Below are 15,858 nucleotides of genomic sequence, written 5' to 3'. Positions count from 1 at the left end.
GTGTATGTTGTATAGGTGTCAATATCATATTTTGCCCGGCCTCGATTCATGCATCAAAACAAAGACCAAAAAATTCAAAAAAAAAATTAAAAATGTGCAGAATCATGAATTTCAAAGCCAAAAAGAGTAAAAATAAATACAACATATTTGAATGGTGAATAAAAAAGTCACAACATTTGAAAAATCCATTTTATAGCAATTAAGACCAAAACCCTAATTGTGTATGGTTAAAAAGTTGACTTTTTTATCCAACCATTGGATCATGTTGAACTTCGAACTGTCTTGTAGGACATGTTTTTCCCTTCGAAGCGGTAATTTATAGGCCAAAATCGGAGTTAAAACGAATGAGATATCACAAAAATACCGAAACCCTAATAAAATCTTCACTATATTTTTCAAGAAAACTAGCAATTTTTTACTAGACTTTGCACAATAAACTGTACCGATGGGGCAAGAACTGGAACAAGCGAGCCGGACCATTTTGAAGAATAAGGTCTTAGCTAATTTTCACCAAAAGAACTTGACAATATCTGTTTTGGATTGGAAGATATGAATCTTTCAAGGAAAAATGTCTAAAATTTTTCAACTTTGCGTCACCTTCCTTCAGAGCGTGATATCTCAATGACCATAAATCTAAATCGAATGAGGCCAAGATTGTTGGAAAATAGACATCTAGAGTTTTTTGTGCATATAAAATTCAAAGAAAACAAAGCTTAGAAAGGCCTCCAAACAATAGCGTAAAAATAAAGCTAGAAAAAAAAATTAAAAAAAAAGAAGAAGACAAGAAAGGCTAATGTCGTGGCAAAAGTGGGAGGCTAGCATTAGTGTATCAAGATACACCAATGCTAGCCGCCCCTTGCTATGGGCGCCTAGCACTAGTGTATCTTGATACACTAATGCTAGCCCCCCATTTTCCACCTCTCCCTATAAATGCCCTCTATTTTTTGTATAAAAAAAAATAAGAAGAATAAGAAGAAGAAGAAAAAAAATAGAGAAAACTAGTGGGAAAAGAGTGAAATAGAGAGAATAAAAAATGAGGAAAATCAGAAAAAGTGAGGAAATTTTTTTTTTTTAAAGCCTTAGAAAATAAAATAAAAAACCTCTCTCTACCCTACACACAAAAAAAAGCCTCATCCTTTTCTTTTTATAATCTTTTTGGGTAAGGCTTTTGGGATGGGTTAATTTCTTAATAACTAAACCCATCACACCCCTTTTACTATTGTAATCATCACTTTCATATATATAACAATCTTTTCTTTATGTTACTTGTTGTTCATAGTTGCTTATTTTACTATGTTCTTGTACATATTATGTGTATATCTAACCCTTTATTTCAATGTTCATATTGTTGTTGGTTATTATTATTGTGTTGGTGTCCCTAGATGGGACGTACCCTTAGGTGGAAGAAATTCCTATCCCATCTAAGCATCTATGGATTTTATTATTGTTTTTTAATTTCATGTCATCCCATTTACTTTCAAGCAATCCCCATCCCCTTTTAATTTTATGTCATCCCATATACTTTCAAGCAATCCTCATCCCCTTTTAATTTCTTGCACACCCCCTGTGATGCCTCAATTTGATCGATTGTGTGATGTGTGTGGGTAATGAGTCACATCGGGCATATACTATATTGAACTGGGCTTTATTAACAACTACAAGGAATCTCAATTGTGACTAGTCCTTCTAAGATATGGCGCAGATGTAGCTAGCATTTTTTTTTGGGTTGTTACATCCCCTCTCCCCCTGCACGCACGTGCACGCGCGCGCACACACACACATATACTATATCTAGACACCTAATAAAAAAAAAAATTTCTACTATCTCTCGCTTGAAAGAGATTAAAATCTATGTAAGAGAGGAAAAAAACATTTTAATCAATCTTCACAATATTCCAAGTTCTTTACTTTTATATTATTTAAATTCCAAGCTCTTTACTTTTATATCATTTAAATTTCAAGCCTTTTTTTTTTCTTTTCGAGCTATTTATTTTTCCTTTCTAAAAAAAAGCTATTTATTTTTCTGCACTTTATTTTGGTTATCCCTTTACATTTCTCGTTAAAAATGTGCCATAAAATAAATATGTTTGGGCAAAACATTTACCCCTACACCCTATTCTAAAAAAATGCTTTTTTTTTCTTAAGTCTTTTCCCACCTTTTTCTAAATAAAGCCTTTTTTCCAAAAAAAAAAAAAGATCTTTTTAAAATTTCTTTTGTTCTTAAAAATTTTCAAAACCTAAAAACCTTTTCTTTGTTTACGAAAATGTTTTTCCAAAGTGCTTTTTTTTTTTTTTAAATGCTTCTCTTCCAAAAATTTTTCACAAGTGTTTTTTAAGAAAAAAAAATCTGTTTTTCAAAACTTTTTTTAAAATATAAAACTGTTTCTTCTTTTTTATATTAAAAAAAATGTTTTTTTTTAAACTGCTCTTCTTCAAAAAAAAAAAAAAAACTGCTTTCAGAAAAAACTGTTTTCTAAAAAGAAATCTGTTTTATAAAGCTGTTTCAGAATACAAAAACTGTTTTCAAAATCAGTTTTCTTGAAAAAAATTAAAACTGTTTTTTAAAAACTGCTTTCAAATTAAAAATCTGCTTTCTAAAAAACTGTTTTCAGGAAAAACCGTTTTCTAAAAAAAATCTTTTTTATTTTTCAAATAAAAATCTGTTTTTTGAAATCTGTTTTCCAAAACTGTTTTTTATCTATACTATTATTTAAGGAGTTTCTCCTGTTTTGACTGGATTTTTTTTTATTCCAAAATACCCATACATCCTACGTTTAAGTAGGGGCAAAACTTGGTAAAAACGCATCTTTAACTTCTACTAAAACATTGCCTGTAAAATAGGATCACTCTCCTAATAGTTTTCAAATGGCTTTATCCATTTATAAAAAAAAATATATTAAAATTAAAACAAGCACACATTTCTTTGTAAAAATACATATGCCATACTGATTAAAAAAAAAACACACACACACATCTACCATTTTAAATTTCCCCATTATCATTAACCAGTTTTTTTTTTTTTTTGAGAAGCATTATCATTAAGCAGTAATGATCACCGTTGCTTTTTTATTTTTTTATTTGTTAAACATATATTTCAAGTTTCTAAGTTACCATCTAAATTAAAAACTCCTCAATTTTAGTTACTACTTTTTCTTTTCTCTCACTCTCTCCCTTTTTTTCCCTCTCCACGTTTAAAAAATATATATAATAGTTTCTTTTTTTTAATTACAGAAAATAATGATAAAGATAATTAGTCAAAAAATTACTTCTTTAATTTCCATGTAAAACACTATCTACAAAATTGGACTAAACTCCCAGTACTCTCAAATTTTATCTGCTTAGGAAGTTTAAATAATAGGGTGAGATAAGTAAATTTTATTTTGATACTTTCCTTCCCCTTATTAAAGACTCTATTACCGTTTACTCTAGCCTCTTGAGATTTCCTGCAAATGAAATTTCCATTTGAGATCTCCAACCTTTTTGTTTTCTTTCCAACCTTCGCCTTCCACTTCAGTTTTACAAATCTTGTTTAGTTTTTATGGTTTTATTACATCCACATTTTTTTCAACCAAATTACATATTTTAAAAGGCTCTTGGTGTCAAAATGGCCATTGAATTGCATGATGATCCCTTTTAAAAAATTGTATATATGTTATAAAATGAAAACTATTCGTGAATGTTTTAAAGTTTTAACAAGGAAATTTTCATATCACGTGCTCAATTTTTTTTGAATGTTTGCATAATATCTTGTCTTATTTTTGCAGGTTTTGCATGTTTTCTTCCAAGTTATGGCGAAAAGTTCAAGATGAACAATTAGAAGTCACTTTTCCAACCATTAGTCAAAGTTTTAATAAGGAAATTTTCATATCATGTGCTCAAATTTTCTAATTTTTTGCATTATATTTTGTCTTAATTTTGCAAGTTTTACATGTTTCCTTCCAAGTTAAGGTGAAAAGTTTAGAATGAACAAATGGAAGTCACTTTTCCAACCGTTAGTAAAAGTTTTAATGAGGAAATTTTCATATCATGTGCTCAATTTTTTTTTCAATTGTTTGCATGATATTTTGTTTTAATTTTTGCAGGTTTTACATGTTTCCTTCCCAGTTATGGCGTAAATGCACTTTTAGTCTCTACATTTTGACCCGATTTCTATTTTGGTCCCTACATTTTATTTTTATCACTTTTAATCCTTAAACCAATTAACGTGTGGCGTTTAAATCCTTACCGTCACCTAACTAACAGAAAATGCTGACGTGGCTAACGGTACAGTAAAATAATAATTAAAAAAAATCTATTTTGACATTAAAAAATTGCCACATCAGCATCTAAATTAATTAATTAATTAATTTTAAACAAATAAAAAAATTAAAAACAAAAAATCACATGAATTGAGATCTAAAAATGCCTTTAACAAAAACAATAAGAACACAAACACAAATCCATTAAGAACACGAACAAAATGCCTTGAACAAAAACCAATAAGAACATTTTCCTTTATTTGACATTTTCTCTTTTTTTTTTTCTTAGAAAACAAATAGAAGATTAGGCAAGAACACAAACACAAATCCAGTAAGAACACCAACGCAAACACAAACACAAATGCTGACAAATCCAGCAAGAATACAAACACAAACCCATCAATCCATCTTCAACAAAACCAGCAACAACCCAAAAAACACAAACACAAATCCAAAGAGGTCCACGACACCGATCGGAGCAGATCCGATTCTCAAGAATAAAAGGCAGATCCGATTCTCAGAGCTCATCGATCGGAGCAGATCTTCTTTGGAAATGGACTCTGAAAATGCAGCAGAGGAAACGACACCGTCGTCATTGTCGAGCCTCATCTCTCTCGCCTTCGCTTCCTCCTCCTCCTCTGCTCAACAACCTTACTTCTCTGAGCTCCTCTCCTTCAAACTCAATCGTCTCCAAAAGGTTTTGGTTTTCTCTCTCTCTCTCTCTCTCTCTCTCTCTCTCTCTCTCTCTCTCTCTCTGCTTTTGTTTTGTTGTGTGAGAAAATTTTGATACAAAAACTTGTAGGAGCTGGAGCTTCTTCGAGTCGATGTGGAGCAGATCCGGAGGCAAATGCAAGAGGAGGCTGTTAGGTAATCAATAACAATCTTGAATCTTTGAGCTATTGGGTAAGCGAATTGGGTTGTTGCTGGTTTTGTTGAAGTAATCGCTCGATCCAAGACTACCCAGATTGAAAAGAAAAACCCAAGACGGATTTGCAGACGGAGACGAACTGAGAGTGCTTGCGCCACGCTGCGTTTTTGATGATCTTGTCTAACGACGGCCCTATCACACGCCCACTCCTGGATGGACCGCCTAGGGTTTGGGAAGCTGACATTTTTTTTTACTCGTATTTGATTGGGATCTCAGAATCAGAGTATGAGAATGAGAATGTGAATGTCATTACATTCTTGATCATGTGGATTAGTGATTTGCTGGAGAATTCGGTCTTGAATGGTTTTTTTTTTTTTTTTGATGTTTTTTTTTTTTTTAATTTCTGGGTTTGTATTCTTAGGTCTGGGATTGTGTTCTTGTTGTTCTTGTTCAAGACACTCTTAGATCTCAATTCATGTGATTTTTTGTTTTTAATTTTTCTCATTTAGTTAAAATTAATTAATTAATTATTTTTAATTTAGATCTTACGTGGCAATTTTTTAATACAAAAATAGATTTTTTAATTATTATTTTACTGTACCGTTAGCCACGTCAGTATTTTCTGTTAGTTGGGTGATGGAAAGGACTTAAACATCACGCGTTAATTGGTTTAAGGACTAAAAGTGGTAAAAATAAAATTTAGGGACTAAAATAGAAATCAGGTTAAAATATAAGAACTAAAAGTACATTTACGCCTAAAAAATATGATATCTCTGACATTACTCTTTATTTAAATAAATGGGTGTGGTTTATATTCCATTAACGCTCTGTTTGTTTTGTTGGAAAACTTTCTGTAAATATAGTTTTCCACATTTTTCAGTGTTTGGTAGCACAAAAAAAACTGGTCAACGAAAAACTATCTTTAGTTAATGGAAAATTCTAATAAAAATAATACTTATTTTTTATAAGTTGTTTTCCAAAAAAGTTTTTTGGAAAACAATTTATCTCTCACGGTACGCTCTCTCACCTTTCTCTCTTCTCTTTTCTTTTTCTTTCCTCATACTCTCACAGTCACTAACTCTGGTCTCTCCTCTTCCATAGATCTCCCTCTCTCTCTCTCTCCATATTCCTCTTCCCCTTTATAACACAGTTCTCTGATTAGATTTTTTTTCCTCATTGCTCAGTAATTATTTCATTCCTCTCTACCAACTTGCAAAAGAGAATATATTTGCAACGATAATTATTTCATTCATCTCTACCAAAATCTTAATTCTTTACTTTGAATTTCAAACTTAATTTTATTTTTTCTCTAAGAAATTTTTGGTTTGATGGATTCTAGGTAGAAGTTTTTTTTTTTTTTGCACATAAAAGTACTAAAAGAAGAAAGAATGAATGAATGAAGTAAAAGAATAAAATTTTAAATATAGTGCCTATATGACTCTAAATCTTTTTTGTTGACAAATACATTATGCAGATACTATGTAGTGATGATATATTATGTAAATACATTATATAAATACATAATTTTGAGTAAATAAAAGACTTGTGGTTGACCATAGTAGACAATTGGTGTACCAATAAAAAGAGTAGATAATTAAAAGTTATTGTTATTTGTACTTATTAAAGATATATTCCTCTGTCAATTTTATGTATATAGAAAAATGGTTGTCAAAATTTTGGTATGAAAACCAAATTCATTCTTGATTTTTTATTATTATTTATATTGATTACATTAGTTGGTTTACATAATACACACGTTTTAAATTACACAAGAAATACAAAAAATAAAAATAAGAATTTGCATACCAATCACTAGAAAACATTCTCAAGCTTATTTTCAAGATCGTTACCAAACACTGAAAAATGATATAATTTTCTAAAAAATATTATTTGAAAAATGAACTATTTTTCAGAAAACGTTGATGCTGAAACAAACTGAGCGTAAATCTTTAACAGGACATCACCTTTTCATTTAATAAGAAACAGCCACGTCAACGCCATATCGTCTTTCTCTTGGAGAGGAGAAACTAAGCCGAAACTGTGGGTACTGAACTGAAGTCTCAAACGCATAATATTTTCTCAGAGAGAGAGAGAGAGAGCAACACAGAGAAAGAAATCTAATTCCTTTAGATCTCTCCGATTCCGATTTCATTCCGATCGAACTCTTTGTGCTATTTCAGTTTTCTTCGATTTTCGTTCATCCGTAAAATTTTGAGAATCAGATCGTCGGAGATCTTTGAAAGCTCGAGTCGATGGAGGCGATCGAGGAGTTGTGTCAGCTATCGGAGTCGATGCGACAGGCCTCGGCTCTGCTCGCAAACGAAGACGTTGACGAAACTTTAAGCTCCTCTGGTCCTTCTTCTAGATGAGCCTCCACTTTTCTTAATTGCGTTGCTTATTGAGAAAATTTAGATATTCTTGTACTTGATTTACAGTGACCGCTTTTTGTTAGAGAAATTATAGTTCGATTGCTTCAAAGTGTTTTGTTATTGGGGATTTTGATGAACAGTGAATGTAGAGGTGGGAATTGATGTTGTTTATAACACTGAGATGAAACTGTTTTTAATTGTTTTCTTCTAACTGGGTTTGTGTTTGTTGCTTTTGTGTTTGGTTGACAAGGAAGATCTGTTGCTGGGTTTGTGTTTGTGTTTGTGTTTTTGTTCTTCCTGAAAATCAGTTTGTGTTTATGTTTGTGTTTGGTTTACAAGAAAGGTCAAGAAAATGCTAGAAAATCTGTGCATGTGTTCTTACGTGGAGCTATAGTTTAATTTTCTGTTCTTATTTTTTGGGTTGTGATTTTTGAATTTTAATTTTGTGTTCTTATATCTGAGATCGTGTTCTTGTTCAAGGCACAGATCTTAATTAATGTAATTTTTTGTTTTTAATTTTTTTATTTAATTAAAATTTATAAATTAATTTTTTTAATTTAGATGTTTACGCGACATTTTTTAATGTCAAAATAATTTTTTTTTGGTCCGGTTAATATGTGTCTTAGGTGTACACATTAAGCTATCTATTTATAATAAAAAAATTTCAAAAATTGTCAATATTTTTTTAATTTTTAAATTTTTTTTTTTTTCAAAAATACATAATTATTATGTATTCTTATAGCACACATTAACCAAATTTATTTTCTTAACAGGAACTAAAAGTTATCCAAATAAAAAAATAGGATCAAAATAGGAATCGCTTAAAAATGTGATTTTTGCATCTATTTTTTTAAGTTTATTTCATTGATGGGAGTCACATGGGGCACTTTTTTTGCTAGGATCCTTTTCTGTATAGGGCACGTTTTTTGCTTTAAAACTTAGGGATAGGATGATAGTACTGCTGGCCTGTTCACATGAGTCACATCTGCACTGCACAGGCTGTACAGTGCACAACTGTACTGTGCAGTGCAGCCCACAGTTATTACTTAACATGGTTTCTCACCTTTTTTTTTTTTTTTTTTTTTTACACGAGCACGATTTCTCACTATATCTATTATTATAAATTATTATATTAATTAATAATTTGACGTGTATTATTTCGACTTATTTGTATGAGTTTGATTAATGTGTGTCTTTAGTATATATATTAAACCTTTTATTTTTTGAAATATTTTTTCGAGAATTGAAAAAGTTGTCAATACTTTTTCAATTCTCAAGAAAATATTTTCAAAAGTGATTTATTATTGTGTGCCCTTAGGACAGACATTAGCAAAATCCTATTTGTATTATAGTGATACTAATTTATTGAACTATGTATTAAATTAATTTTTATTTGTGTAGGTTTAGACTTTAAAGTGGTCACGGCTTTAGAAAAATTATAATAACCAAGTTCTATTGTTCTACTATGTTACAAGAAAGATTAAGTAGATTAACTATATTATCAATCGAAAAAAAAATGTTAAAAGAACTCAAATACAAAAACTTAATTAGTAAATTTATATCTCAAAAAGCAAGAAAAATAGATTTTAAATAAAAAAAATCAATATATATATATATATTATTTGATTAATATTTAAATATAAAAAGTCCCACCTACCATTTTCTAGGTTTTTTTTTTTTTTGGTTAAAGATAGTTTTGTTTCCTTCATTGTTGTTTTGCAAAGGCTACTAAGAGCATTTCCAGCAAATTCTCCAAATTTTTGTACTGTTTGGAGAATGAACAGTGACTTTTACCTTTTAACTACCTACTTTTTCAAATACACTTTCTAACAGATTCTCTATCAAATTTAAATATTATTTCTCCATTTATTCTTTATTCTTTTTTTATCATCATTTATTATTTCTATATTCATTCCCAACAATTATATTTTTCAATGAAAAGTGTTATATTCACAACATTTTTTGTAATACTTTCACAAGAATCACATCAAAATCTTATGTGGAAAGTTGTTACTAATTCTAATTTGAACCCACTATTGAAATTATATTTTTACTCACTAATATTAGCTAATAACAATATGTTACTTAAAATTTATTATGAAAATATTGTGGTAGCATTTCTAAATTGTATTTTTCCTTTCTTTCTTTCTATCATCCACACGTTTCGTTTCTTCTTTTTCTTTTTCTTTTTTCTTGATTTTTCTCCACCACACGCATATACCCATTATCTCCATCCTCTTTTTTTTTTTCTTTACACTTTCCACTTGATTCCAAAACTCTCTGTGTCTTTCTTTCTCTAGCTCTCTTTCTCTACTTTTTTTTTTTGTTTTTATTGTTATGGTTTGATTAATTTTAAGATTATGTTTTTGAGTTTGTATTTTAATTATGCTTGAGTTTAGAGATATTTGAGAGAAAGATTGTTGTGTTTGTAGCCGTGAGAGGAGAGAGAAAGAATTGTTTTTTTTATTGAGAGGTGTGAATTTTATAAGCAGAAAAATTAATTTGGAGTTGTTACAGTATTTTCTAGATTTTATAAGAGAAATACTGTAGCAACTCTCTTTGGAAAAAAGAAAAAAAGATACCGCATTTGTTGGAGATGTCGTTTTTTAGTTTCTCTCTCCAAAAGTAGTCTGTTTTCTAGTTTCTCTCTCCATGAGAAAGATGATGTGATGTTAATTTTTAATCTTAACCGTACGCTCAGGTAATGGGTGACGTGGCTGCTTCTTATTAAATGAAAATGAGATGTCATGTTAAAGAGTTAACTGGAGGTTAACCACGCATTATTTAAATCAAAGTCTGCTCGCTATATTACAAGGTCTCATTTCTCAAAGTAAAAGTGTAAGAGAAACCCATGGCTTCCCCAAGACTTCCCAAGATTCCAATTATAGATCTTTATAAGGAAGAGTCGAAGCCAGGTGCAACTTCTTGGTTCTCTGCGTGCCAAAGTGTTTGCCATGCACTTGAAGAGTATGGTTGTTTTGTGGCAGTGTATGACAATGTTTCTTTAGAGCTCCACAACCAAATCTTTGGGGCCTTAAAGGATTTGTTTGATCTCCCAACAGAAACCAAAACCCAGGACCCTAATCCTACTGAATATCTGGGCCAAAGGCCTCAATTTCCTCTCTACGAAAGGCTTGGCATAGTTAATGCCGCGAGTTGGGAAGAAACTCAGAAGTTCACACACCTCATGTGGCCCAATGGAAATCACCATTTCAGGTACTCCTAAAAGACTCGGTTTATTTCATAGTAAAATGTATTCAAAATACTCCGAAAAATATTTTCAAGTATTTGGTGTCAGGGGCGCGCTATAGCTTAATCAGGGGGTTCAATGAACCCCCTGACTTCCAAAAAAAAAATTTATATATATGTAAAATATTTTTTTTTGTTAGTTTAATACTCTAATTTATTCTTAAAAATATTTTTTTTGCATACCTTGATGTAAATCTTGCGCTTCCTTATTACAAGTATTTTCGACTCTAATAGCAAAGGGCATTTGTTTGTGAATCGTAAGTGTAATTATTTTTTATAAATTTATATTATATGTGTGTGAGGTGTCTAATATTGATTGGGTATATTACTTTTTATTATAATGTTATTTGTGTAAATTATGATGAATGTAGTTGTTTGTGTGTACAATATAAATATAATATAACTTTATAATAAAGATGGTTTTTTTTACATGCGTGTGTATTGTTGTCGTATTATAAATTTATAATAACTTTTGTTATAAAGTAAGTAAAATTCAAGAAAAAAATTGTAAAGTTAGTGATTGTTCAAACATTTGATTTGGTTAAATAGACCCGTAGTGTATAATTTATGTGTGAATGAGTGTGATTGTGTGTTAATAATTAATACGAAGTCAATGAGTTGAGATTAGTCATTTAGTCTAAAATATTTTTATAAAAACAAAGTCAAATATATAGTAACAAATGTATAAAAAAAATGTTAGATAAAGGCTCCTAGTTATCTACATTGGCAATAGAATTGATACTCATGATAAACTATCATGTAACATTCAATATTTGAAAATTTGTAGAATAAAATTATAAAAATTCACATAATATTATTATTATTATTATTTGTCGATAACTCGATATATTTAAGATCTCTTTTTATAAAAAAAATTTAATGAACCCCTTAAACAGAGCCTCCACTGTTTTGGGTGATGTGAAATGGAACAGTTTCCGAACTCACAATGCATTGTTGATTCCGTTTCTCTCATAATATTTCTTGATTGAAACCTTGATTATTTATAAGTAGCCTAGCTAATATTACCCTTTTCTCTTTTGTTTAGTAAAACCGCTCATTCATTTACAAAGCTAATAATGGAGTTAAACCAAATTGTGACAAGAATGGTTTTCGAAAACTATGGTGTGGAGAAGTACTACGATTCTCACATGGAAGACACCATTTACCGTCTTCGTTTGCACAAATATAGGGAAGTGGATGACAAAGAGACTCAATTAGGTCTTCCAGCTCACACTGACAAGTCCTTCACAACTATACTTCATGAAAATCATGTCCCAGGATTGGAGATACAAACAAAGGATGGACAATGGATTGGTTTTGATTCCTCCCCTTCATCCTTTTTGTTCCTCGCAGGTGATGCGTTCATGGTGAGTATCTATCTTTGATCTAAAGCATAGCCAAGAAATTCAGCAAAAAATAAATAAATTCATAGCCAAGAAAAACCAATTGCATAGCCACTGGTGACTCCAATATTCATTTCTAAGAGGGTCAAATAAAAAACATAAATTATTCAAAATCTAAAATAAAAGAGATTTTTTTTTTTTTTTTGTGGAGAATAAGAAAAAAAAAATTGAATATATCAACATTACACACAAAAAAAAAATGCAAATAAATAAAATTTTACAATTGTCTTTTTCATATTTCAAATTATTGCAGGATAGTTTCATTATCATTCTTACGAGTTACATCTTTTTCCAATTTGTTAAGATCTAATGGGAATTTTTGAAATTTATAATAAACAAAATTCTACTTTTGTTGTTGGACTTACTATTTTTTTTTTCCAAATTTTATATCACATTGATTTGTTGTTTGTTTTTTTTTTTTTGGTATTTAAAATAGCCAACATGTATATATTCAAGTTTATTTCAGTTGGATTTAATAAAATTAGAATCAAAGTGTTCAAATTTTTATTTTAAGGGGTCAAAACTATATATATATAATTTTCAGGCCACAACCAGCCTTGGTGTCCTTTCATGATGTCTAATCATTTGAATCTCATTACATTTATAAATACAGAACAAATTCAGTTATTTCTTGCATCTTTCATAATTTTCTGCAGAACACACTTTTTTTTTAGAAGTTCATGAGTATTTGCAGATACCAATTCTAAAAATACTCAGGCTTAATTTGTTGTGTACTGGAGACCATTGGTGTGTAACCCTTAGCAAACTAATTGGAGTGGGGACAAATCTAATCTTAAAGAAAACATTTTATGTGCCTCAAAATCTTCAATTTATTCTTTCCTTCCCAACTATTCCCAACCTGTATTATTATTGATAGTAATTGGGAGAACATACGGTATTCTATCTAAGAAAAAAGCTAGGATCACAAATAATATATTACATAATTTTTGTCACAACTCGTCATATGTTAGGTTGTGAGCAATGGAGGTGTGGACCACCACTTTTTCTCCATAACTCATAACTCACAACGTGACGAATTGTGTAATTTTTTGTGTTTCTAGCATTGATTTCTATTATCTAAGTATCTTTCAAACTGGCTATTTCTTATAGAGTTTGTCTATTTGAAATTCTTACCAATTAAATTGCCATGCGTTCTAATTACAATGATTAAGATATTCAAGACATGTAAGTTTTAATTGGTTTAGGTATGGAGCAATGACAGAATACGCCCATGTCCTCATCGAGTCATCATGGGTGGAAATCAAGTGCGATATTCAATTGGGCTACAGACACACCAAAAGGGGTTGATGTGTGTTCCAGAAGAGCTAGTTGATGAGGAACACCCGTTACAGTATAAGCCTTTGGACCATTTGGGATTCCTTAATTTCCATCATTCCAATGACTATGGGCCAAAAATGGACTCTCTCATCAAAGCCTACTGTGCTGTGTGATCAATATATTTTGGGCTGAAGAGTCATTTAGGGTTTTTATTTGTGTGACAATAAAGCTGGGTCATAACCAAGGAGGACATGGACATGGAGTACATGTATACTCTTTGACCCTCACTTTTATTTTTTCTTTATTTATTTATTTTTTTTTTTTTTGGAGAAGGAAAGCATAGACATTGTTAAGAATAATGGCAAACCCATGTATGCATTGTATGGGAATATTTAATTATTTTAAGATGTGATATAATTTATAATTTAGTTTCTAAATTTTATTGTAGATAATTTGTTCTCCCAAAAAACTAAACAATTTTTAAAAGTAATTCACATCTCTTTATTTTTACAAATATATAACTTTATCATTTCTGGTGTTTTTGATTGATGTTATTCTTTTTTGAAGTGGTTCTTATTCTCTTAACTATTGTTATTATGCATTATATTTTCTTAATTTCTTTTGGTGCAGCTAAAATTTTTAAGTTTCAATTTTGCTATTCAAATTTTTTATTCTCTTAAGGAAAGTATTACGATAATCAAAACTCATCATATAATTACAATTGATAACACTCTCAACCCAAATTTATCTTTTCTCATTCTTAAGTAAGTACACCGAAATGGACCGAAATGAACCAAAGTGGATCGAAATTGATGAATTGGACCGAACTAGACCAAATGCCAAACCGTAATTAGTAAAAGGTAAAACTTAGGTACAGTATTTAGGTATTGTTTCTTAGGTTCTCCTATTAAAATTCACTCATGTGGCTACTTAACTAAAAATATACTTCTATCCCATAAGAAAAAAGTCACATGGTTAAATTTTAAGGAGAGAAGTTAAAGAACAACACCTAAAGTACTATACTTAAATTTTGTCCATTAGTAAAAAAATCACTCAAAATATTAGACATGGCAAATGGTTGAGTCAGGACAATTGGATTGCGGGTTGGGTCAGGTCGAGTTAACGCATATTTTTACTTAAAACAAAAACAAATAAATGCTGAATTTTTAGAGAGAATGTATCCCTAATAGTCTAATATCCTTTGTTTTTTTTTTTTTTTCATTAAGTGGGCACCTACTATTATACATGTGAGGGAAAAAAAATAAACATACTAAGAAACATAAAGCTTTCCATATTCTTGCAATTCTTACAGTTCTGAGTATAACTAAAATTCTATATAGTCATGATAACAAAATCTTCTATGTAATATTGTTAATAACTCACAGCCAGAATACTTATAATTACAAAGTTACAATTTGAGAGAGACATAAATAGTAAGAAGTACAAAAAAAAGTATATATTTTAAGTTTGTACACTTTAGATTCAAAGTTCATTAATTATATCATTCTCATAAAAGAACCCAAAAAAATAAAAACTAAATGTCATGGACCATGTTAAGTTATTAGTCTTCTTAAATGCACAAATTCCTGTTGCTTTTACTTTTGTTGTGTTTTGTGCTAGTTAGACACTTAGATTTAGACTTAGTGTTGGTAATAGTTAGTAACTTAGTCTTAGATTTCTGGCTGATTGGTACTTAGTGTTAGTCTATTGGATTTTTTTTTTCGATAATCTATTCTATTAGATAGTACATAGTAGTGTAGACAATACAGTAGCCGTGTAGAAGTTGTAGTCTTGTATATGCTTTAGTTTTGCCTTTTGTATTTTTTTTCCTTTCATTTAACTCTTTTTTTTTAATAAATGGGGCACACGCCATTGCATTATGCCTTTATGTTAGCACACGCCATTGCATTAGCACCTTGCCATGTAGTTTAAATATTTTTTTTTTGGGAAAAAAGTTTAAAAAATTGGTTGGGTCATGGGTTAGCCGAGTTGGGTCAGCCCACAAAAAATGGGCGGGCCACAGGTTGGGCTGTTTTTATTCATGCCAAAAACTTTGGATTCGGGTCTAGTCAGCAAATTTCGGCCCATTTTGTCATGTCTACAAAAAAAAAAAAATAATAATAATAATAATAATAACCCTAAGGACCCCAAATTGTGAAGAGCTCCCAAATTTTATCCAATTAGATTAGTTCTTTGATTCCCCAAAAAAATAGGTTAATTAATTGAATAAATTAAACCTCAAGTTACAGCCAAAAAATAAGGAAAACAAAGGTATAGTGGGGAAAGGAGGCAAATGAATTATACCCAAAATATACAAAACAGAAAAGATAAATTCTTTATGACCTAGAAGTTGAAATCTCTCTCCCTCTCTCTTTCTCTTAAAAAAAAAAATAACCCCCCCCCCCCCCCACCAAAAAAAACCTCAAACCTCAACAAAAAAAAAATGTTAATAT

At 30.2% G+C, this 15,858-nt stretch overlaps 1 protein-coding gene across 1 annotated transcript; it reads left to right on the top strand.

Moving 5' to 3' along the window:
- The first annotated feature begins 10,133 nt into the window (after positions 1-10,133).
- On the top strand, positions 10,134-13,852 carry LOC142623329 (putative 2-oxoglutarate-dependent dioxygenase AOP1). Its single transcript, XM_075796728.1, has 3 exons — positions 10,134-10,691; positions 11,770-12,091; positions 13,333-13,852. The coding sequence occupies exons 1-3, from the start codon at positions 10,327-10,329 to the stop codon at positions 13,576-13,578; spliced, it is 933 nt and encodes a 310-aa protein (XP_075652843.1). The 5' UTR covers positions 10,134-10,326; the 3' UTR covers positions 13,579-13,852.
- The last annotated feature ends 2,006 nt before the right edge of the window (positions 13,853-15,858 follow it).

Source organism: Castanea sativa, chromosome 2 (genome assembly GCF_040712315.1).
Source record: "Castanea sativa cultivar Marrone di Chiusa Pesio chromosome 2, ASM4071231v1".
NCBI lineage: Eukaryota > Viridiplantae > Streptophyta > Magnoliopsida > Fagales > Fagaceae > Castanea > Castanea sativa.
This window is presented reverse-complemented; position numbering and strand designations above follow the sequence as displayed.